This window comes from Zingiber officinale, chromosome 9A, assembly GCF_018446385.1.
Source record: "Zingiber officinale cultivar Zhangliang chromosome 9A, Zo_v1.1, whole genome shotgun sequence".
Taxonomy (NCBI): Eukaryota; Viridiplantae; Streptophyta; class Magnoliopsida; order Zingiberales; family Zingiberaceae; genus Zingiber; species Zingiber officinale.
The window spans coordinates 53,385,720-53,411,035 of NC_056002.1; the positions used below are offsets into that span (position 1 = coordinate 53,385,720).

Below are 25,316 nucleotides of genomic sequence, written 5' to 3' on the forward strand. Positions count from 1 at the left end.
AAGTCCTAAACCTCCCAAACCAACATCCGGTCAACCTTGACTGGTATGTCATGCCTAGCATCTAGTCACTCCCTTGACCTGCTAGGACTCCCTTACCAAGTGTCCGGTCAATCCCTTTGACCCACTTGGACTTTTCTCCTTTGACCTACTTGGACTTTTCTTTCATGCCAAGTATCCAGTCAATCCTTTGACCTACTTGGACTTCCCAGCACCAGATGTCCGATCATCCTTGATCCATCTGGATTTTCCCTTGCCTGGCTTCACTCACCAGGACTTTCACCTAACTTCACTCACTAGGGTTTTCCATCTGCCTAGCTTCACTCACTAGGACTTTCACCTGGCTTCACTCACCAGGATTTCCATCTGCCTAGCTTCACTCACTAGGACTTTCATCTTGCCTAACATCCCAGTTAGGACTTCCCAGTCAAGTATCTAGTCAACCTTGACCTACTTGACTCTTCTTCAATCAATATCTTATTGTCAAACATCTAAACCCAAACCAAGACTCAGCTTGGTCAAACAGGTCAACCTTGACCTGAGGGATGTTGCACCAACAAGAAAATCAGTAAATCACCTCCACTGTAGCTAAAAATTCTCAAAAATTGTCTCTAAATCCTGTTGACACTTGATAATGATCAGATTCAGAAATTGTCAGTTTTTATTTTTCAAGCATAATTCCAAACCGATTTTTCCCAGACGGAATTGTGTTCGGCAACTCCCTTCCTTCAAAATTGACAGCTTTCTTGATCAACAAGCTCTCCTATAGGCTACAAACTACAGAGTGTGGACTTACAGTTGCAAGAATAGAACCACATGACCATGATTGATCGAGAAGACAGAAAAAAAAATCTTGCAAAATAACAGTGCGAAAAGGATAAAAGAAAAAAAAGGAAATGAGAGATAATACCAGGCGAAGCTTCCTTAATTTTTTTTCACAGCACCTTATTGCTGCTTCAAAGAATCAAAGGTTCAAAGCAAGGATGAAAAGTGCTACTTCAAAGCTTCAAAGCAAAGGACGGTGTCACTGTGCTACCTTGGAAAGGAAAATTTGCCTTGGAAAGGAAACATGCTATATATTCCCTTTTCTTTTCATTTTTTTGAAAGTATTTTATTAAATTTTAATAATATATATTCAAGGTTTATTAAAAAAATTCAACTATATATATATTTTATCCTTTATTAAAACAATTTAATAATATATATATATATATATATATATATATATATATATATATATATATATATATATATATATATATATATATATATATATATTATGTTTGTCGAATTTGGGGTCCCTAAAAATCGGAGACCCTGGGTGGTCGCCCCTGGTGACATGCTTCAAGGCCGACCTTGATGATAAGTTTTCAACGAATTTGATATATTTTTAACACGAATCATTTATTGCGGACTAGATAAATCTTTTTAGTAAATCTATTCATCGTTTTTAGACTTTTTGATAAAATCTCAGTCATAAACAAATTTGAAAAGTTTTTATTGTGAATCATCTGCTACGGAGTACATAGATTTTCCGTGGTGGATGTATTCATCAAAAATATACATTCTCATCAAAATTGCATATGCTCTCACTCACACACCTTATAATGTACTCTATCTAACAAGATGTATGTTCTCGCTCATCCACGTAAAAGATGCACACTCATAGTAGATATTTGCACAGTTCCAACTTCCAAATGGTGCTTCATCCAAGGTGTTTTCTTTTTTAGCGTTGTGTGACTTAAAAGTTTCAAATTTTAAAAATAGTCTCTTATAAAATAAGATATGAGCATGTGTAATAGATCCTTTTCTTGAATCCTCTATTAACGGAAGCTTTCTGTACAAATTTGTTTTTTTTTTTGTTAGTTTTTGAGATTAAAAATAATCTTAATAGTTGTTTATATAAATTTTAAGGTTCTTGCTAATAATAGAAATTAAAATTTCAAGTAATATATAGTGATTTTAACAAGTATTATTAAATTAAACGCTGATAAATAAATTTAATATGTCATTCCATAAGTGTTTATATTCTTTCAATATGCACAAGTTAATTAAATAGGCATGAATAGCTCATAATTATACTAAATAAAAAGATTTAAATATATATTTATTCAGTTTATTAATGAATTATTAATATTCACGAATAAAAATTATGAACCAATAAAAGTTTTAAATCATATATTTTTTTATTAATTTATATATCTAAGTATTGAGTCTAATGAGTCCTGAAATAATATTTTTTTTATTAATAGTTGGACAACCCTAAATTCCACAAATAGGCCGCTAGTCAAATGGGAGAAGTAGTGATGGATGCTAACATAACACCAAATATTATGAGTAATTTGAACTTTTTAGATATTTAAAAATGTTTAATGTAAAATTTGAAATAATATTTTTTTAGATAGTTGGACAAATTTAATATCTTTATCTTTATAGTTTATCCCAAGGCGACATTTAATTAATTAATTTTTTAATTCAAGGCGACATTTAAATAAATCAAATTCAAAGTTTTATTAATTCATTTTAATCTCAATTTGACTTGACTCAATTGCCTGATATAGTTAGTGCTGAACCAGTTTAAACGAGTCTGGTTCAGTCGGTGTCAAAGGTTTTGATAAATCCGTATCTAACCCTTCAAACCCTTCTCATCCGCTAAGGGCGACGTTCCGTTCCCACATCGCCGTTGCCCGGTCACCTGCATTGTCCTGCGTCGAGCCGACGCACCGCCGCCTGCGGTCCTTCCCCCACAAGCTTGTCATCCTCTCGTTTCTTTCCAGGAGGAGCAATAGAGTGCCTCCTCTCCGTCTGCTGCTGCAGCTGCCCGATCGGGTATTCGTCGCTGCATACGAATTCCGTCTCCGGAAGGAAAAAAAAGGTTTCTTCTTCTTCGTTGAGCAGCAGCATTCATGTCCTTGCACCCCTTCATCTCCTTTTCATACGCGTTCGAGCAGCGATAACACCCCTAGGACTCGTGTGTTGCTGTTATTTGAGTTTGCTTGTGTAGGATCGTCGTTCTTCTTCATTGCCAGCAGTGTACGAGTGAGTAAGTAAAGGAGCATTTTTCTTCCTCCTTCAGCGACTAATTGACGCTGTATCATTTAATTGCAGCAAGTGTTGGGTAGGTTCCTTTCTTCTCTTCTCTTGGAATGGGTGGAATGTTGCATGATGCATTTAGAGTGGAGCAGAGAATCGGGTAACCAATTCAATAGCGCAGGATGTTTAATGGGGCCCAAATTCCAAAACCAAACACCCTGAGTGCGTAATTTTGCTGAGAGGTGACATCATTGTGTTTTCTGGTTGACAATATTTGATGAAAGAGGGTTAGGAAGGGATGATAGTGCATCGAGGATCAAATTTTAAGAGTGAAAAGGTTGTTTTTAAAAGGAAATTTTAGAAAATGCAGTTGAGCCGGCTCAAAAAATATTTGTTTCATATTTGAAATCATTGATTTCAAGTTAAACCTTAATATGTTCAATAATTTTTTCGAGTTGGATTCAAACTCATAATATTTTATTTGATTGTTCATTTTTTACATAATTTTAATTTAAGTATGCTCAAATTAAGGTTTGAACAACCAGAACCGAATTCGGATTTAAGTCATTTCGAATTATAAGTCGATTATGTTCAAATTAAAGTTCGAACAATCTGAATTGAATTCGATTCGAATTGAATTCGAATCAAGATTATTTATATTTTTTAGTTTTGAGTCTAACTGAAGGGGAGCTTTGGTGCAACGGTAAAGTTGCTGCTATGTAACCTAAAGGTTATGAATTTGAGCCTCGGAAACAGTCTCTTGCAAAGTAAAATATCAATATTATAAGGTTTAGCGCCAATCCGGTGTCAGATCTTCCGGAATAAGGTCTCGCCTCTTCCTGTCCCTCTCCTCTCTGCCAATCCAGTGTCAGAACGGTGTCTTGGTGCTGATCCTCCAGAACGGTAAAAACTGCCCACAGGTCGGCACCGGAAACCTTGCTATGAATTACCGTTTTTCTGAAGTAGAGTCTTGATCTGATTACCTAGGTGCTTAGTTGATTTTCTCTTCCCTGATCCTGATGTAAAAACTCATATTGCTGATCCTGGTAGAGTGTATTTTATCATTACTAGTGAGTGTACATTCTTTCACAAGTGCCAGAATTTCTTTCCTTGTTTGGTGAGGTAAGTTAGTTGTAATGATACCTTGTTTACACTTTTAGATTGTTTTGGCTTTTGTCTTACACGGTTACACTAACACTTACCATGTACTTTTTAAGTGAACTTTCTATTACATATACTTCATTCGTCTTCTGTGGTTTCATGCTTTATTAATTGTTGTTTTTAAAAATTTTTATATAGGTAAATAAAGAAGATCCTAAGACATTCAAAAGATGCTTCATTGTTTTTAAAAATTTGTATATAGGTAAATAAAGAAGATCCTAAGACATTCAAAAGATGCCTCGAACAAGTGCAATTGAGTGCCCTGGATGTCCACCTCTGAGAGCCTTGACCACTGATGCACTTGGCCTCATAAAAGGTGATTTTTATATTCACATTATTTGCCTAACTCTGTTGTTTTGTCTATAATCTACATTCACTTTTAGTTCCTTTGTTGTATTGGAATGTGTTTACAGTTGTTGAAGTTCATGGTAATCCTGGAATTCTAAAGGTAGTAGAAAGATGGGGGCAGCCAGATGCTTCTTCTGGTGTTCTTGCAGCTTCTTATGCTGATGACAAAATTGAACCAGTATGTTGTTACATCATGTTTGCTTTGTTTTGAGTTATCGTTGATAGATTCAGTGATATACACTCAAAGCTCATTAATAAAGGGAAAAACCTATCAGAAACTTATATTGGTTGGTGCTGTGTCGAGTATCATGGTTGCTCTGCCATTTAGATGCTTACTATGTTTGAGATAAGGTGTCTTTATGAAGTCATAGTTTCTTGTAAATCATTTCATTTTTGTTAGATTATGTAAATTCATTCAATTTTATCTTTATTCTCAAAGGATATTGTACCCATATGATTTTCTATGTTGATTTAGTAATAATAAACTATGTTGAAGGGAATCAAGGATTTTAGAGCTCAGTTCTGCCAGCTTCCTGAGTCACTTCTCAGTCCTTTATGTTCTTCATTTATAGTTCATCTCTTTCAATAGTTTTTTATCCTTGAATTTTGTTTTCTGTTACTGAACTATGATTATCTCTTATTTTTGTAGAAGAAGTTAACATACATATTCCATTTGTGACTCCATGAGCATTTAACTGTTTTTTTATTTTCAGCTTCTTGCTGTTGCTCGCAAAAATGGTTCGGTAAGTTACCACTAATTGGATGGCTTTACATCTTCCTTTTTCTTTGGCTGTTAAAATACCCATTGATTATTTAACAATCAGGTTGAGATTCTAAATTCTCTAAATGGAGAGAGTTTATGCAACACTCACACCAAACAATTTGGATTATCAGATACCTCTCGTCAAGATGATCACGTTGTCGGCTTGCATCTCCTTAAAACCAAAGGAATAAATATGTCTTCTAGGTAAATTTAATCAATTTTCAATATCTAAAGGCTCTTATATCTTTGATTTTACAAAAGAGGCAATCTTAAAATTTGGATGATGTAATAAATGGTGTTTGTCATGAAATACAAGAAAAAATCTTGAATTTGGAGATTATAACTATTATTATTTAAAACTAGAAGAACTCTTTGGGTAAAATATGATGGTTGATTGGACTACTAATTGGCACTTCCATAATTGCTATTTAGAATAGTAAGCCAACAAAATACAAAAAATTGCAACTAGGCATGTTTCTTTTGGACAGTGATACTAAAGGGCAGATCGGTGACAGGTTTCACACCCTAGGCGCTTGATGCTAGACCCTAGAATCCTTTAGTGATTGAGATGAGGTGACTTTACCTCAATGCAATTGAAATACTAGTATACATATGTAAAGTCACCTCATCTCAATTACTAAAGGATTCTAGGGTTTAGCATCAAGTAATTGAGATGAGGTGACTTTAGATAGGTTATACTTCTAGTATATATAACTGATTGAATTCGTATTGTCACGTATTGAAATATAAAAAAATGGCAACTAGGCATGTTTCTTTTGGATAGTGATACTAAAAGGGCACATTGGTATAGATTTCACACCCTAATCGCTTCATGCTAGACTAGAGTCCTTTACCAGTTGAGATGAGTTCACTTTACTTCAACAACTGAGGTACTTAGTCGTGCGCCTTTAGAAAAGGGAGTAAGGTGTAATAGTAAGATATAAAATAATTTTTCTTCTTATGCCCAAATGTGCCATGATGTTTCTTTAATCCATTGCAAGGCACACAAAAAATGTAATGTCTCTGTACTCTGGAGTTTTGCTTTGCATCCTTCAGATAGTTTAATTAAACCTATCATATATATGACTAATTGTGATAATATTGCTTCTATTGTGTAATCATCAACATTGGCATTGTCATCATCAATCATTATTATGGCGTGTAAGAACCAAATCTCAACTATCTATGGTCAGCTACATTGATCTTGTCACGCTATTGATCTTTGTGACTATGCCATTAATAATATTCAAATCAATTTTATCAGATTTTTATTATCTTAAATTGAGATATTTCTATGGGCTCCCTCTACCCGTTACCCCTTCCACTCTAGCTGTAGTATAATATTATATGGTTTTTTGTTGACATTTGAATTACTAATAGGTGATTTAAGGTGTTACATCAATTCAATTTTTATGAATTATATATGTACGCATTATATGTCTTGTCACATACTTTGATTGAAGTGCACACCTCAATTCTCCTAAGCATGCTTGCACCTTGAACTTAGGTCCTACTTTTTTACCTTAGCACCTTAAAAACATTGGCGTTTGGTTCTTTCATTGTGAGAGCCTCCATATATGATCGTTTGGACTTTCATTTTGTGGTGATGATGGTGGTTTTAGAAGAAAACAGAATTGGGCAAAAATGAAGACCAAGATTTTGTGCATATTCTAATATACATGCATCTTTTAGCAAGAACTCTATTGTATGTATATTATGTTTGTCATGTATTTCAGGGTTGCCACACTACTTCTTTGTATGGAAAATGGAAATGGTTGCTTGAAATCTATTCCCACTAGTGGTGTGCTGCATGATTCTGATATTGGTTCTCAAATGTCATTCAATGTATGCTCTGCCGGTAAAATATTATGCAGTTCATTGGCTAAAAGTGAGAATTTTGCCTTGTTTGGAGGGTAAGCACTGATTAGTTGTGTAATCTTGTATGCTTTTCCTTGCATTGTCTTTAATGGGTTTGAAATTGCATAGCATACCATGGAAGTTATCTTACTAGTTTGTGTTAAAACATTTGTCTCAGGAAGGGCGTTGAAGTGAATACATGGGATCTTGGAAACTGCACCCGAATCTGGACTGCAAAATCTGTTAGTCATTATATTCTTTTAGGTGCATAATAGAAATGAAAGTTTCTCCTATATATCAATGACTGAGAAGTTTCTGTTTTCTTCTTGTTCCCTGTGAAGCCTCGTCCTAATAGCCTTGGTTTATCCCCTCCTCCTTGGTTTACTGCTGCTGCTTTTTTAAGTGAAGAAGATCATCGAAAGATTGCAGCTGGCACGAACAATCATCAGGTATCACAGGGTCTTACTTCAAGTTCTAAAACCTAAGGGGATTTGCTAATATTTGGAGCATAATCTTTCTCTGAAGTTTACTCTCTTATAAGTTTGCCTGTCACTTCCTTCATCTTTAACATATCAAGCTCTGCAGCCAATTTGTTTTATTGCTCTTGTTTAAATGTTATACTATTTGGTCTATCCTTAGTTATTATTATTATTTTTTTTTTGTGGAATGAAGAATGATAATCTGCTCTTATCGTTCTCCAGAATATTTGATAATCTGTTCTTATTTTTTGAAATCTATGTTTTCTGATAGGTTCGTCTTTATGATACCTCAGCGCAAAGGCGGCCTGTTATGTCTGTTGACTATAGGGAAACTCCAATCAAGGCAGTCTGTCCGGACCTACATGGCTATAAAGTTTATGTTGGCAATGCTTCTGGAGACCTTGGTTCCTTTGACATAAGAACAGGTTAAAGTGATAGTTTGCTAATTATCCTATAGCTACGGTGTTAAATATGTGCAGCCGCTTCTTATATTTTTCCGTTTGTTTGCTTCTTGTTGTTATTCATGTTGTTTATTGTTGCATATCCATTGATTATATGCCTCCTAAATTAACATTTTTCTTTATTTTCTCCTCTTAGCAAATCTTTTCTGTTCCTATCGATGTTTCCAAATACTGATCTTCTTGTCCTGATCTAGTGTAAATCCTTCGAACAAAAATTTTAGTTTATTTCATTGTCTAGCATACTGATTTCTTTTTGTTTCTTATGTTGTTTAACTTGTAAAAGTTTTACTTAACCTGACTGAAATCTGAAAGTTGCCTCATGAGTCATGACTACTGTAGGAACAGACATAGTTTCCTAAGAGTTCCAAGGAAATTTAACATTCAACATGGACCATGGGTAACCAATTAGGATAACAAAATATATGCTATGGCATTTAAGTTCTGTTCACTAGTATATTAAAATAATCACTATGGTTGCAAACATTGGTATGCAATTAACAGAAACACATTACCAAGTACATAGTCCTTGCACGATGGTTTAATTGCCTTATGGGCTTATTAAATGATTTGACTATACCCAGTTCTGTTTGATTAATGGATAGTTGCTCTTGTTTGGGCAATAATATGGTGTCCCATATACCTACTCTGGTATTTTGATCCTCATGCATTTTTAATTAACAATTGGGGTGCATGAGGACTTTTAATGAATTATGGGCTTATTAAATGATTTGACTATACCGAGTTCTGTTTGCTTAATGGATACTTGCTCTTGTTTGGGCAATAATAGGGTGTCCCATATGCCTACGCTGGTATTTTGGCACCCTCATGCGTTTTAACTAACAATTGGGGTGCATGAGGACTTTTAATGAATTAGATTTTATTATTGAATACCAAATTAGCCTCACTTTGTTAAACTTGTATATAGTTTTTTTGCTTAAGCCATGTTTAACCAACCAAAATATGCTTCTTCTTCTAGTCAATTAATTGAAATAACGAGTCAAGTATTTTCTTTAGTTGTAAATTTGAAAATTTTGCAATATAAACAATTGTTTACTCATGCTTACATAACATTTTAAAAAAAGGACAGCCCGATGCATGAAAATCCCGCTATGTGGGTCCCGGTGAAGGATCCATTGTACATAGTCTTACCCTACTTTTTACAAGAGGCTGTTTCCAGGATTCGAACCCGTGACCTTTTGGTCACAAAGCAACAACTTTACCATTGTGCCAAGGCTCCCCTTCTCATGCTTACATAACATTCTCACCTATATATTATTCTATCATATATGTTCTTTCTGAAATATGTTTATTTTGTTCAATTATTTTCTAGTGTCTTTCATCTTACTTCATTGATTTGCAGCATTTAGCAGTAATTCAATTCTTTCATCTTAAGACCATACGAACCAGTTTGCTTGAAAAATTGATCTGTCACCTGTTGATTCCAAGTTACTAGGATTCTGCTCTTGAGAATCAATTGTAGTAGTGACTAAATGACAATAATTTCAGGAAAGTTGCTTGGAGGTTTTACTGGCAAGTGCTCTGGAAGCATCAGATCTATAAGAAAACATCCAGAACTTTCAGTAATAGCATCTTGTGGTAAGAGCTATGTCTTATTTATTCCACGATTGTGGTCCTTAATCTCATCATTTTTTCATTAGTAAAAGAACTACTTGATCCAAACTGTTGCATCTTGAATAAATGTTTCAAAGACATGTAGTTGGTTAATAGGTGATATATCTCAAATTTTGTATACTATTAGAGTTTTCTATGCTATATTTTCTTTGTAAAATATGAAAGGAAAATATTGTTTTTTTATTTGGTCTGCATGTGAGGCAAATTTTCCACTTAGACGAGGGATAACATACCAAGGCTTCTGCCTATTACTAGCTAAGATAGTTAAATACCATGAGCCAAGCTCGACAAGGCATTCAGACCTAGTCCCTTTTTCTGTGACAAAGTTGTATTGCTGTGGATGGCCAGACTGTTATTTGCCTGTGGGAAGTAAGATAATAAATGATTTTTTTCCACTTATTTAAAACTGATTCACAAACATTTTTTGCTCCAACATTTTATGTAGTCTCAAGTGGTGATGTTTCAGCCACTTTTTTATTTGGTTTGTAGGTTTAGACTGCTATTTGCGAGTCTGGGATACAAATACGAGACAGCTTTTATCTACGGTATGTCTAACAGCGGTTCTAAAATGATTTTGTTGATACAGAAGTTTCAGAAGTCATTAAATTTTGCCACTTCTTTTGGATATATGGTAATGCTGTGCGATTATGAAATTTGCAAGTTGCAAGCATCATCTTTACGCCTTGAACTAACTACCTTCAAATTTATTTGCAATTGTGGAATAAACTATCTAAATGATCAAATTTTAATCTCCGTTTGGAATTTGCCATATCTCTGATTACAGTTAAGTTTTTTATGATTTCGCTATGAACTGTGATAAAACTTATGCTATAGTTGCCATGCATATGGTTTTATGTGGCTTACTCTTGTAGCTCCTTTATACTATCTTGGTAGTTGCCAATCCTGCTGTCTGCAGATGCAAACTTTTCCCTGTTTTGGTTTTTAATTTCTCACTCTTTTTGGTTTCAGCGGTAAAATTATTGCCGTGTGACCTAGTGGTCATGGGTTTGACCGTTTGAGTCGTAGAAACAGTTTCTTACAATGCAAGGTACGTCTACGTATAATAGACCCTTTTCTGGGATGCCGCATTGGCAGGAGCTTCGTGCATTGGACTTTGTGCATTGGACTGTCCTTTTTTTTCTTTTCTAGTTCCACCTTAGGTACATATTTGGTCATGAGTCAAGCATCCCACAAGCATGATTATGAACTAGGATGAGCAGCCAATGATCAACTTCTCTGCTAGGTATTAGTTTTCTTGGCTGATAATGCCTTGGAAATCATAAAGATATGAACACACAATAGAACTTGCCTTCTCAAACCAGTTATATTTTCCTTGGTTATACTCACTATTAAATATGTTCATGGATTGACTACTCCCAAAAATTAAAAATAGTCTTTATAACATCTGAAGATTGACTAATTTATTCAAGAAGTTTGCATGCAAACAAGGTAACTGTCTTTTGATTGCTTTGTATAATCTCCTTGATTATTGTTCATTTTATCATGAATAGGTCTTCCTCAAGCAACATCTCACAAATGTGATATTTGATTCTCATTTTGCGTATGAAGGTATCCTCTATTAATCCTGATAGTTTTTAACTTCTGCTATGATGTGCACCTCTGTATATTTGCCTTCTCAGAATGTGTGTGGAGATCGCATTATATTATTTTGATACTGTTTTTTTTCCTAAATATGATAAAGAGTTTTTCATGCTTGATGCTCTGATTGGATGGTATAATCTCGGTTTCTTATCAGCTGTAAATTTCCAAAATTTGTTTAAAAATGTCATTGCTAACAAACTTGTTGAGAAATCAATGTCATTTGTTTCTACAGGCATCTATTAAGCTTTTTTTTTTTTTTTTTAAAATTTAACCAGACAGCAATAAATTCTGACTGACCATTTGACAAATATGTACTCTTAGCTTCATTTTTTAGTTTTTTTTAGCAGAACTGCCAAGTTGAAAATAGAACTTCATTTACCTTTGAGACTTGTTTAGAATTTATGGAATAAATTGATACCAATAATCACGTTTGAAAATTTGCTGTAATTTGATTGATTGGTGCAATGGTAAAGTTGTTATCATGTGACCTTGTGATGATTCAAATTGTGGAAACAGTCTCTTGCAACGTAGGGTTAGGCTGCGTAATCTAATATGATTTGATCAGGACCTTTTATTGGCGGGAGTTTTGTGCATTGGATTTCTCTTTTTTTACTTGATTGACATGATGAAATGGTATTTCATGTCTTGGACATGGATGCCAAATGTCGATATTTATCTATCAGCCATTACAAAACATAGGAATAGACTCTAATTGGCTGTATTGGATCGACATTTTAAGTTGGTTGTATCAAAATCTTTAAGAGAAATCAACCTACTTATCAAAATAGCATAGATGATAGAACCGTAATCTTAGCACTAAATTACTTTAGCAATAGAATAATTTTTAGTTTACTAACTCAGGTTCTTGTTCCAAAAGCTTGAATGCCTTTGGGGTTGTCCTGGTAGCTTCCTCTGCTCACGTTCCTGAAGTCAGACCTAACCCCTCGTTGCTCTCTCTTCTTCCAAGCTGCTTTCTATGATGCATCATTTTTCTAGATTTTCTCCTCTCCCCCAACTTTGATCTTCGATCTATCACATTTTTGTTGAGGTTCCATACACTTTTTTTTTTTATTCTCCCTATCCTAAAGCTAAGGAACTGAAATGAAAGACCTGAAAAAGGAAGGAGGAAATTCAAAATTTGAAACATGTAGAATTGAATCTCTAATTTTATTCATTTCTTCACATAATCAATAACTAGGGGGCTTATAGATCTAGGTATAGATTTATAGTAATCACTTCTGTTTCTTCTCCTTTCTGTCACATCCAGTTGCTGCACCCTAGACCTGTTGGATAAATTGTTGGAAAGATTCCCAAGTTGGAAACTTTCAGTTTTAATGAAATCAGCTGGAAATTGCTGATTCTCCCTAGTTTCACTTGATATCCACCGAGATCGATATGTTTCCAATTGTATTTTTAGTTTTTGGCAGCCCTTGAACACATCAGATACATTGACCAGAATCAAATCAACTCTTCTTGGTTTGGTTCCAACTCAAGCAAATCACATTGAATTGGCTGAGATTAGCAAGTAAAACCTGATCTTAGATAAATATATAGACACACACAAGAAGTACCTGGCTTGTTCCGTAACTATTTGGGGTTAATTACATGGATGGATGTTATCCCTTCGTCAAATTCTTTGCAATTCTTAATAACTTGCAATTCTCAAATATTTGGAATTACTTTTAATTCGTTGATAAAAAAATTGGACTTCTATTGTTCCTCACACCTTCAGTTTCAATTGTTTCAACATATCTAATAATCCCTTTTTAAGCACGTGCTTATCATTGACTTATTTTTTTGTCATGCTATGATTTAGTGGAGTTACACCTAACTGATCTGAAATTTACTAATTTTATTTCCTTTTTTTTTGCAATCCCAAATATTCATCTTTATTATATTAACTTTTTGTTTGTGTTATTTCCTATCACAAGTAAGATGTAGTTTCCTTTTATAACAATGGATTCTTCCATCTTTTGGTATGAACAGTTCCTTGCATTATCATACATTATAGCAAAGTTATATATGGTAGCGGTGCTTGCCACTAAATTATCATTTAGTTGTAGAGTCAACATTTTAACCCAGTAGCTTGTCGGTAAACTAGCCGACCTCTTTTTATTTTCTGGTGCATTTATTTAGTGTATTGAATTTTTCTTTATAGGTCCAGGCGGTAATCGACATGCCCAACCAAGTGCGACACAGGTACACGATTATGATAGTGCTGGTGATAATGAGACTGTAGAGGACGAGGTATTGCCCAGCTCTCGAAGCAGCGAAGCATCAAAAATGAGCAAACGAAGCAAAACCAAGAAACTAGACAAAGAGGAAATCCCCACCTCTGACAATGGTCAAGTTTATGAAACCAAGGAGACGAATGAAATAAAGAAAAGGAGAAGTAAGATTGCAAGACAAGAAGATGAAGACGATGGAATAGGTGATACCGCCACACAATCTGAGGTTGAAGATGGTGAGAAATCTTCAGAAAAGCATGGCAAAAGGCTAAAGCCGAAAAAGAGGAAGGTTTCAGCATGAAGGTGAAGTTAATGTGGACAGCATTTGCTGGTAATGCCCTGCTCAAACCACCGATGGATGCTCCAGTTGAACACGATCAACCTTAGTGTCGTGCAGGCATGTTAGTTTCATTTTTCTTTCAACTTTCGGAGTGATTTCGCCTTTTAAGAGGTCTTATAAATGTTCTACCATTGAAAATCAAACAGATCTGGTTAGAGGCTTACCTTTATGGATATATGGTTATGTCCTTTACTCAAACTTCAGTTTAAGATGTTCCATTATGATTACAGTTTATAACTAAATTTAGTGCATGCATCTAAAGCTTTGATATGGAAAATGAAATGAAATGATCAGATGTGTTTTTGTTGATTTCTATCAAATTTGTTTTCAAAATATAATTTCAAATTCAACTTTTTGGCAAAACTAGGGTTTTACATTAGCATATAAAATAAATGAGTTTCAACGATATTAAGATTAGTTTGTTAGTATTTATAAATGAATTAAATAAATTAGTTAACTTATACAAGGACAACTAAAATAAGAAAATAATATATCTTATCTATTAAATAAATATTTAATCTAATTTATAAAGACAACAATAATATTAGTTGAGCTCCATTTGATAAGATTTTTAATATACAAGCGAACAGGCTCGATAAGTAAAAAAAACAAACTTGAATGCAACTAAGCTCGACACATTTATATTGCTATCGTTTGCCTAAATACAAATCGTTTCTTTAGGAATCACACTGTTATACCACAACTTAGTCTCACAGTGATGACTTGTGAAAAAAAACAAACACAGAACTCGATTTCATTTCAACTATTTGGAAGCACAAAGTTACATCATGAGGATCACTTCACTTTCGATATTCCGTCATCTCTGAATAGTGTTGCGAAAGCACTTCCACCTGTTCGATAAAAGATTTCTCCTTATTCTCGCCAATATATCGCGTCATTTCAGTCCACCGCTTGCGGCAAATATCCCCGGGTCTGAGTTGAAAAGAGTTGAAGATAAAGTTATCATCTTAGGACACTACTATTTTTTCATGAAAAAAACTAATAACATTTTAAACTCGAAGGTGGAAAAGTTAAACATCACAACTATATAATTTATCAGAACCATTTTATTTTGGACTGAAAAATATATACTACAAAGAAAGTTTATTATTGTAACGATATGAATTTACTAGAACCATTTTATTCTGGACTGAAAAATATATACTAAGAAGAAAGTTTGCCATTGTAATGATATGAATTTATAAGAACCATTCTGAGCTGAATTGAGTTATTGGAATCAATATTAACCCAAAACGCATTATCTACTATATCGTAAATAATTGAAAAATTATCTTCCAAAGTTAGTTTATCGAACAATATGATATTTACTAGTGTTTGGTAAAATTCACTAAAACTGTACTTTTCAACAGGGCTCAAATAATAATAATAACAATGCAGAATGTATGGTTTATTAGAAATATAATGATAATATATCAACATTTAAAATATTTTCAGTATGAAAATTTTCTTTCTAAGTGTTTCAAGTCAACTCCTTGAAATAATTATTTTAATTTCAGATCCCCATTCATTCACACTTTCCTTGCCAAATTTTTTTTTTAATAATCCAGACATCTAGCTCTTTAAACCAACTAATTCTAGAGGTGACTGACCAACCCAATGCAATTTTTCCACCGGCCACCAGAGTAAATTAGAGGCCTATCCAAGCGGCCAATATTCTTAAGAGTTATCATTTCACTAGAGGAAAATCCCTATAGTACGCTGCAGCTGGGATTTGACCATTTGAAAGGCCTAACACCATTGCCGCTGTGGCTTCCTTGCCCGATTCTTCTCACACTTTCCTTGCCCGATTTTTTTTTTTTTATAATCCAGGCATCTAACTCTTTAAACCAACTAATTCTGACTGACCAATCCAATGAAAGTTTTCCACCGGCCACCAGAGCAAATTAGAGGCCTATCCAAGCGGCCAATATTCTTAAGAGTTGTCATTTCACTAGAGGAAAATCCCTATAGTACGCTGCAACTGGGATTTGACCATTTGAAAGGCCTAACACTATTGCCCCCGTGGCTTCCTTGCCCGATTCTTCTCAAATTTCTTCACATCAATTTAAAACACAATTTGTGTTGCAATACACAAATGAATTTCCATAATTGTTGCAATTTAATCCATCAAGTCATTAATTAAGTCATTAATTTGAAGGTCATCCGTAGCTTATCGTTGAACTAACATGTTTGTGTTGCCGATTGTAAGACTGAATATAATTCATGTGTGCGAGTGACTAACTCAACAGATATGATCGTTAACAAAAGAACCAAATTGAACACTTCATATCTCATGTATTTATAACTCGACAGATATAAACCGTTGTAAAGTTATGACCCGACAACAAGAATTATAACTTCTAAGCATTGGCTGTGACAAGAACACTACAATAAGGCTTCTTTCGTTAGAATGTAATAAAGCAAATACGGTTCAGTAGAAAAAAGAAAGATCATATCGATATATAAAATAGAAATAGAGAGAGCACACATACCTGTGCTCAAGAAGATTGTCCCAGTCAACATCTTCTACACAGCAAGCATCTAATCTCATTAGCCTGCAAATCAATGTTGACAATCATGTCACTGCATATCTCAAGAAGTTTAGCAGTTCCATGGAAGGCGTCAACACCAGCAAGGAAAAGACGGCAAGACGCAAGCCCACCTAGACTAGGCTCTGCTTAATTAATTTTGACAGATAGAATCTGAAAATAGAGAGGAAATATTACATAAGAGGATGACAACAGTCAAGAAGGTTGAACTCATGAAAATACTTGTTTCGTAATTCTAACATTGAATTATACATCAGACATGAGTAACCTTTCGGCATAATCCTGAAGATTCAGTCCTAGCAGAAATTTTCCAAATCAGGGTCCAAGCATGGCTTAAAATCTTGGTCCAATACCGACACATGCCCATGAATGGGCTAGCGATGCTATACTCGATATGGATCCACAAGCAACCATGCACCATTCCAATTGACTATCACTGGAAAGAACACTAGATGGTTGGTTTTATAGCTGAAATAGTATTTCCAAGTTTAGGCCTCTTCTCCCTCTCCAAAATTTATGTTCCATTTCTCACCAGTATTTCAGGAATTTCATTAGTTCATTTAAAATTGTAATTTAAAATGAATTATTAATTCCCTATATTCATTTTCTCTTCTCATTCTTCTTGTTTGATTGTTATAAAATTTAAATTTATAGTATGGCAGCAGGGGGAAACACTCATGTAGAGGCAATGCTATCACAGTTATTTTTTTCCAAATAATTATATCATATCATCATCGTCATCAAACCATGTTTTTCCCAACCCACCAAAACATTCACCTAAATACAATGATAGCAGGGTAGCTAATATTGTTTCTACCTATTTTATTTTTGTTGTTTTTGTGTTTGTGTACCAACATTGAAGAACACATAAATTAGGTTGGCGTCTACATTTTTCCTTAATAAGGGGAGCATTGGTGCAATAGTAAAGTCGTGGAATTGAGTCACAGAAACAACCTATTGCAATGCAGGGTAAGAGTGAGTACAAATAGACCTTTCCTCGGGACCTAGTATTGGAGGATGCTTCGTGCACTTTACAAGAAGTTAATATGTAATATTTCATCATGATATGCGTATTAATAATATCTCAGCCTAAATTGAAATTTTAGCGATGTTAAACACTTCTATCCAAAGAGGCATATAGAAGAGGCAAGATGGTTTTATGCCCAAATTATAAATCCAATTTTGACTTGCTAATACACATGCTTATACTAAAATCTTTTTCGAGCTTGTGCCCTCGCACTTGCTAGCTGATTGATAAAACAACAACCAAGCCTTATCCTACTATGTGGGTCGGCTACTAGTTGATTAATACGAAGCTATATTTTAAATCACTGAAATTTTGGCATTCTTGTTCAGATACCAAGTATTAAATTTATATATTCAAGGTCCACTGTATCGTCTCTTCAGAGTTGCAAAAGAAAGGTGAAAGCAAAATGAGAAGCGATAAGATGCTGACTGCTGAGAACATTTGAATATTAACAGGCTGCAGTTTAGGATATGAAATACTGGTAAAATATGATAATTAACATCTGACATTCGATAACTCAAATAAAAGAATCAAACTATAATGAAAGGAAGTACAACAAAGAGAGATCATAGATCACAATGTGGATAACAATGAACCAAAATTGTCTTACGCATCCACCAAAAGGTAGTCATCCTTGTCACTCCATAGATTTTTCATGACCAAAGGAGACGCTATTTGTTGATACCTGAATGAACAGAACAACACAAATGGTAAATATCAATGTAAATATGAGAAACATTGAATTGGAAAAATACAAATTTAGTTTCTCACTAGAAAAACACTGTTGATGTAGGCGGCACATTTCTCGGCAGAGTAATACAAATAAAAAAAATATCAAGATAAAGATGAGAAGTCATGAAATCAGAAAACACAAGTTTTTTTTTATGTAAACATTGGAAAAACAAGGTCAAAAGCATTCAATAGTTTTATTCAAAGTAACTCAATTTTGGACTGGATATTGTTACACTTATTGTTGCTAGGATGTTGCCTTGTCAATAGCAGAAAACAAGGTTGGTACATCGTTGTCTAATTGTATCAGTCAAAAATAATGCTGTGAACTCGCCTGACATTTATGAAGCATGTACTTGTGATAAAACTGTTCATACAAGAATTTCATGGTCAATGCATCCTTGCACAATACTTTTTTCAAAGACCTCTTTGATGTTGCTTCTCAGTGATTAAGAAGGGCATAGAGTGTGTCGTCAAGAGCTAGGTGGCTCATGGACACACTTTGATTTCAAGGCTAATTGTAATAATAAGATTTTCACATGAATCGCCACAGATTGATGTGTGGATTCAAATAAATTTACAAGTCCCCAAGTCCCCAGCAAAACAAAGGTTTTGCCTCTTCAAGCATGAAAACATTTTAAAACAGTGAGGAGCAGAACACAGTTCAGTATCAGATGATGGTTAATACAGACTCAGCTTGTGCTGATGAATAGCACAGTACTAGATGACGGTTAAGATAAACTTAACTTGTCACCAAAATTAGTAGTTTTTAAAAATAAAGCAATAGAAATAGACAAATCACTTATCTAAGTAATCAACCAAGGAGTATCATACAAATTAAGAAGTTACCAACCCCTTCATGCGGCAAGCAGCAGGCTCATTGATTACTTCGCAAGGTATATTGTCTCTAAGCTACAAAAACGAAATGGATCATCAAGATTGGGGGAAAACATATCAGATTCTTTAATTAAATGAAGCACAGTATCTTTGGAAAGCAGAAAGAACAGCAAATGTGGGAACTGAATGAGAACCAACCATGTATTGCTTAGCACTTCGCTCTGCACGATCTTTCAATTGTAAATCCATGTTTACTAGATCACATTGAATCTGATACTCCTCCGGTGACAAGGTTCCTGTGCCACGAGAAACAACAAATTGTTTGGATGGTCAGCATAATATTCTCTACACGAAATGAACAAGCATAGCATATAGACAAATTTTCTCGTAGAGCAGTAGCCAACACAACCAATGAAAAGCAACTAGAACACGGAACTACTTGACAGCACAGCATAAATTCACTAATGTTTCGTAGAGATTAAAGCTGTCTTTAGTTGGGGGCAAGGCAGGAGCAAAGGAAGAACTAGGGAAAGGTAGAGAGAAACTTTTTTTTTCTTCTTGATTACTTGAATGTAAAATGAGAAGGAAAAAAGGAGGAAAATTTCGGCCTATTTTCCCTTGAAATTGATGTGCTCAAATTGAGTGGAAATCACTCAAAGCCAACACATGATGAACAAGTGTGGTCAAGTTCTAAAATAAGCCCATGGACATGAGAGAGGTGGAACTTTCATGTTGGCTGCAAAGCCAGACATCAAGTGCAAGGGGGTTGCAAAAATTAGCACAAGTTAGGGAGGGGCTTGCAAGATGGTGAATGCATTCTAGGTAGAAGACAAGGGCATACTGAAAATTTTGTATTCTCCATTCTTTAAGTAAACAACACAGAAAATTCTCTTTCATGCACACACACTTCCATTAATCCATCTCTTCCCCTCCCTTCCTAAACCTTCTTCTTTTTGTATGTCTTTTGACGGCTAAGTATTGCTCAAGTATTTCTTTAATCACATTCTAGTATTGAAACACATATGCACACGTCTATCCCCAATGATACAGTACTAAGCAAGCATAAAAGTTTAGTAGTGTCACGTTTAAATACACTGAATATTGATAAGGGTGACAGGAAAGAAATGCTAGAATCCAGGTTAGGAGTTGAACTGAAACAAACAAGCCAGACACCATCTTCAAAATGCCATACAAAGTGAGAAACTGTCCAGAACTCAATGATAATAGAAAGCAGACCTTTGCTAAAATTTTGTGATTTGGTTCTTTGCCGAGTGTCTTCGACATGTTTCCAATGTTTCCTAAGTTCACATGCTATTGTTTTCCAGTCTGGCCCATGTTTTGCATAGAACCTATATGCATAAACAGCAGATGGTAAAACATAAAATGGCATGACATCAATATGGTCAGAGAATTTTTTAGCACATGGTACAAATAGTGTAGTTAGCTAATTTATACCTACAGTGCTTTGCAAAACATGCACTATGCACTCAATTTATAATGTCCATAACTTGACAAAGCATGGTAAATAGCAGATCAAACACTTTTCTTCATTCAAAATTAGATCCGGATACAAATCATTAGAAATCAATACTTGGCTAATTTATACCTAGGAGTGACTAAATCATACGATATAATTCTAAACACAAGCTACTCATTCCAATAATGATGTTTATTTGACATATTGTAACAAAAAAGAACACCGTGAGAGCATAAATTTAGTCAGCCAATAGAAGTCTGATATCATAAATGAAGGCTAAGAATAAAGAATCAAACTTGACCAACAATTTGGTAGCAAGAGTAATCTCTTGCTTCATATTTGAGCAGGAAGAATTCAACCAATTCACTTAAATCATTTATGCATGTCACCTAAACATATGCCGTAATACATCATATCTCACTCCACAACCTGGAACAGCAAGCGCGCATCTATATGTCAAACACTTAAAATGATCCCACATAAATCATTTATGCATGTCACCAAAACATATTGCCGTAATACATCATATCTCACTCCACAACCAGGAACAACAAACATGGATCTATATGTCAAACACTTAAAATGATCCCATGAATCTCTATAACCATGATAAGTTTTGAATGCCTGATAACCATGATATGAATGCCTGATAAACATACTTAAGATCTTTCAGTGCTCCCACATAATAAGTTAAAGCAGCTACCTTGCAAGGAACTCAACTCTGCAAATCATAACACAACCTAGATTTTGCATTTGTTGGGGGCCAAAAACATAGAATGCATTCAATTTATAGTTCATATTCAATATATAAATATGCAAGTTACCTGAAAAGTGTTTCATATTCTTCAGGTTTCAACTTACTCGACTTACTCCTTTCAAGCAGAACATGTGCCCGATTATATGTAGCCTCACGATGTCGATTTGGCAAACAAGCTCCTGCAGGGACATGATCAGATGGCAATTAAACACTTATGGGGGGAATGAAAACCAGAAGTGAAGTGGAAATTGGCAACAATAGCCAAAGTTAAAAGGACAAAAAGTTCATAGCTTTATCATCAAGTCGTGTTTGTCCCAATCCTAGGGACATATGCAAGATCTTTTCCCTCTATTGAGCTTTATGCAAATTATAACACTAGTGTTTTTCAAATCAATTAAATTATTTTTTTACCTTAACTAAAATTTCTTTAGAAATCTTATAAAATGTATTGGTCATCCTTGAATACATCAATGCCATCTCAACTCATTTATTGTATGTACCTAATTGCTCCCTAATAATAGTAACATGTTATTTTATTTTTTAATAAGCTCACTCTGCACTTTAATCAATATAGTGTGTAATACCAAAATCTTATAATTCCTTCTTTTTTCTTTTAAACTTAAATTACACACGATAATCATAAGATGATCACAAGTTCCTTTCCATCAAACACTTTAGGCTGTTTCTAATATATTTTGTGGTTAAAAAAGGGAGCAGGCCATGAAATCACATAGGCGATGTATGCATTTCACATATGCAGCAAACGACAGTAGGCTACATATAGCACATATGGCGCCTTAAAAAGTCTTGATGGCTGATCTGCATCAATATAGATTAAAACCAATTAAAATAAGCCTAAATTTGAACTCTGAACTCTTTGGCATGATTTTTTTTCTGTTTCCTCATTGCTAATTGCTTCTTTCATTTTCTTATTTCCTCAGAGCTATTCCTCTCAACTCTTGGTGACAGTTGTTATTCTCCGCTCAACACTCAAAAGCAAATGTGGAGATGACTGCAACAAAACTTTGTAATATCTATCATTAAAACTTGACAAACAAATATGCAAGTTCAGGATAAATTTATGAAAATGATGCTTACCAATTTCCTTCCAAAAATCTGTGATGTTTGAATAGTTTTGAAAGTGGAGAATCATACTCTTACCCATCTCCCCTAATTGATTTCTCTGAAAGATAAAACATCACATGTTGCATGAGAAAAGTGGAAAAGAAAAGGAATATAAGTAATAATGTACAAAATTAGATTCAAAACATTGAATGACTGTCTAACAGAGATAACTCAATTAACCAATTGCAGTAAGCAGCCTGAAAATTTTGTTTGAGATTTTGGGTTGCAACTTGCCAAATGATTCTTTCATCTTCTTGCAAAAGGTGCAAGTTTACAACAGTAAGGTCATTTCGACCATGGTCTAACACTAACATATTGTTTCATACAATCCATTTCTACACACGAGCCTGACCAATTTCTAGAACATAGAGCAGTCAAGTCCTAGTAAAAAATAAAAATTGGCATATAAGTAGCAAGGGAGATTAGTCAGGGTGCAGTCGGAGAACAAGGAAGCTTGTGAGATCTTAAATGGATTAAGGAGTTGCCACAGAATCTGTGATCAGAGAGTGGAAGATATTAGAAGGTGGTTAAGAAAGTATTGACAGGCATGGGTTCTCTTCAACCCTATGAGGAATAACATGGAAGTAAACTGGGTTGCCAAGCAGACCAGACATGCTGCAGAGGGTTAATCCTAGATACCATATCGCCTGGTTTGGATAGGGTTGAGTGCTACAGCAGTGAGACTGGGATAGTAGATTGTATGAGTTGGAGAAGTACTGAATAAGACTGGCATTCAGGACTCTTACAACCAACAAAAACGTAGATTATGTTGGCATGCAATAGTGAGGAAGAGTAATTTTATCATCGAGATAATGACAAGTTGTCCAGTAGGTAAAACATTCTTAACAGAGTAGAATGATACAGATGATGATAAGACATGGCATTCAAGCCAAACATATCATTGAGACAATAAAAAATAAAACATAAATCTAAAACAAACTTTTAATGAATTATATGGAAGGAAGCAATGAGAAAGGAAAAAATCAATTTGCAAAATGTATAAAAAAGTTGGGGTTGCAAGGTTGCAAACATAGTCCAACATTTAAAACACATGGGAGGCCTTTGGGTAGAGCTCAAAAATAAAACCACTAGAGCTTAGGTCCAAAGTGAACAATATCATACCATTGTGAAGAGGTCTTAATTCTTTTGGTACTAACAAAAGAGATAGAAATTTACTTGTATATATATGAAGGATGAAAAAAAAATGGAAGGGTAGCTTGTTTTATTTTTAATGTTTAATACAAAAGAAAAGTGAGAGAAAAAAATTATTTAAAATATAATTTGACTATTAGTTTTCATTTCCACCATATTTATTAGTGCGTGGTTCCTAAAACTGAAAAAGCTAAGGAAGGAAAATGTGGATGGAGAAAAAGCTAAGGAAGGAAAATGTGGGTTGACAGGGGAGAATTTTTATAAGGAATTAATTCTTCTCCAATTCCGTCAAAACCAATACAACTAAAACAGTCGGAAAACTAATTAATATCCTCAAAGTCCTACTCATGACCTAATGTTTCCACCATATTCAGTAATTAATATGGTGTTTTTCCTTCTATTGTAGGAAATATGTGAAATTAATTTCCATAGATTTTAATCCTTACTTGAAAACACATACTAGAATATTTTCACAGAAATTAGTTCAAATTAACTTTCCACATGTAGAGTTTTCTTCCAACGTGTTTTCCTTCCCTCCAATACACATCCTTAGTTTTCCACTGTCTATCTTCACCTTAGTATTGAGAAAAGGAAATATAATCTCTCGTCCCTTTTCTAATTTGTTTCAAGTCCATCCTTTCATCTTTGAATCCTTCTAACGTACCTTCCCCATAAGCATACCTGTAGTGAACCATCAAGAAAATAGAAATTACCAATTCAAGTTTTGTGTCGAATACTTAAATAAACTAACCTTAATATATTCATCTATTGCTTCGAGTATCTTTTCATCTTCTTCTTTAGTGAAATGTTTGCCTTGGATTACAGGTATTTCAGAATTTCCTTCATTACCAGAATCAGTCCGATAAGTAAACACCTCAATTTCACTTGAAAAAGTGACTTTCTTTTTCTTTAGGGAAGATATATTTGAACCATTACTAAAGCTCTTCTTGCTCTTTAAGCTACAGGCCACTGAATCATCAGCTTCCTTCTCCTTCATCACATTAGATGTCTCCTTATTTCCTTCTGCTTCCACAGTTTGAAAGGGTTTTCTTATCTTCCCCTTGATCTTCAGTGGATTCTTGGAATGTTCTTCTGCTTCTTGATTCTCTGCATTTCCATCCTTCTCCTTGCTCTTCTTTCTCTTCACGTTAATTGCTGTGGATGTAGATGGCATTTCCCTGATTTCTTGAATTTCCTTTCTGACTTCCATGCTCAATGATTGGCTCCCATTTGTACATGTTTCATGTGAATTCTCTTTATGCTCACAGGAGTCAAGCACCCTCTTTGCTTTCGTCTTTGCTTTATTCACTAAAATGTGAAGTTTATCATCATTTGTTGAGACCTCATTCTCAACAACCATATGTCTTTGAACTTCCAGGGTTTCAAGGACAAGATGCTTAGGAATCTCAAGTTTCTTATCATTTTTGTTCCTTTTCGCCTTCACATTTTCTATTTTGCCTGTACTATTCTCACAAACAGTATGATTATCTGCATCAGCAACCTTCCCAGATGTTTTGTTTTCATCCCCAGAAACTTCACCTGGAGTAGCCCCTGAAGAAAGGTCACTGATTTCGAATACATTATCCTTCTTTCTCTTTTTTGTATTGGCATCTACATTCAAGTTCACTAAACCACCATCTTCCTGCTTCCTCTTCCTGTTTTTCGCTCCTTTTGGTGCCTCATTACCTCCTTCATCACCATCTCTATCTTTCCTTCTCTTCTTCTTGCCATCTTGATTGCCATGCTGTTCCAGTTCTGCCTC

General features: G+C 34.6%; 2 protein-coding genes across 7 annotated transcripts in view; one reads left to right on the top strand and one right to left on the bottom strand.

The window, feature by feature from the left end:
* Positions 1-2,586: 2,586 nt before the first annotated feature.
* On the top strand, positions 2,587-14,178 carry LOC122020414 (WD repeat-containing protein DDB_G0290555-like). 3 transcript variants are annotated; one of them, XM_042578336.1, is made up of 13 exons: positions 2,587-2,872; positions 4,330-4,507; positions 4,605-4,717; positions 5,253-5,282; positions 5,364-5,506; positions 7,039-7,215; positions 7,338-7,401; positions 7,501-7,608; positions 7,910-8,063; positions 9,606-9,695; positions 10,221-10,276; positions 11,243-11,300; positions 13,492-14,178. In XM_042578336.1, exons 2-13 carry the CDS (start codon positions 4,426-4,428, stop codon positions 13,860-13,862), a joined length of 1,446 nt encoding a protein of 481 aa, XP_042434270.1. In that variant the 5' UTR covers positions 2,587-2,872; positions 4,330-4,425; the 3' UTR covers positions 13,863-14,178. The 3 variants fall into 3 exon arrangements, with proteins under 3 accessions (XP_042434270.1, XP_042434269.1, XP_042434271.1); XM_042578335.1 differs by having other exon boundaries at positions 4,394-4,507; XM_042578337.1 differs by lacking the exon at positions 2,587-2,872 and adding an exon at positions 3,788-3,797 and having other exon boundaries at positions 4,394-4,507.
* Positions 14,179-14,515: 337 nt separating this feature from the next.
* Positions 14,516-25,316, bottom strand: part of LOC122021656 — a 14,056-nt gene continuing 3,255 nt past the window's right edge. Inside the window, exons 3-11 of one of the 4 annotated variants that reach the window (XM_042579802.1) lie at positions 24,306-25,313; positions 22,376-22,460; positions 21,345-21,456; positions 20,280-20,392; positions 19,242-19,339; positions 19,060-19,118; positions 18,088-18,162; positions 16,394-16,456; positions 14,516-14,834 (exon numbers count right to left, since the gene is read on the bottom strand). In XM_042579802.1, the coding sequence (XP_042435736.1) occupies positions 14,702-14,834; positions 16,394-16,456; positions 18,088-18,162; positions 19,060-19,118; positions 19,242-19,339; positions 20,280-20,392; positions 21,345-21,456; positions 22,376-22,460; positions 24,306-25,313 (1,746 nt within the window). In that variant the 3' untranslated portion in view covers positions 14,516-14,701. Of the gene's footprint in view, positions 14,835-16,393; positions 16,604-18,087; positions 18,163-19,040; positions 19,119-19,241; positions 19,340-20,279; positions 20,393-21,344; positions 21,457-22,375; positions 22,461-24,305; positions 25,314-25,316 lie in introns of those variants that run through there. The other 3 variants (XM_042579803.1, XR_006122600.1, XM_042579804.1) reach the window with 3 other exon arrangements.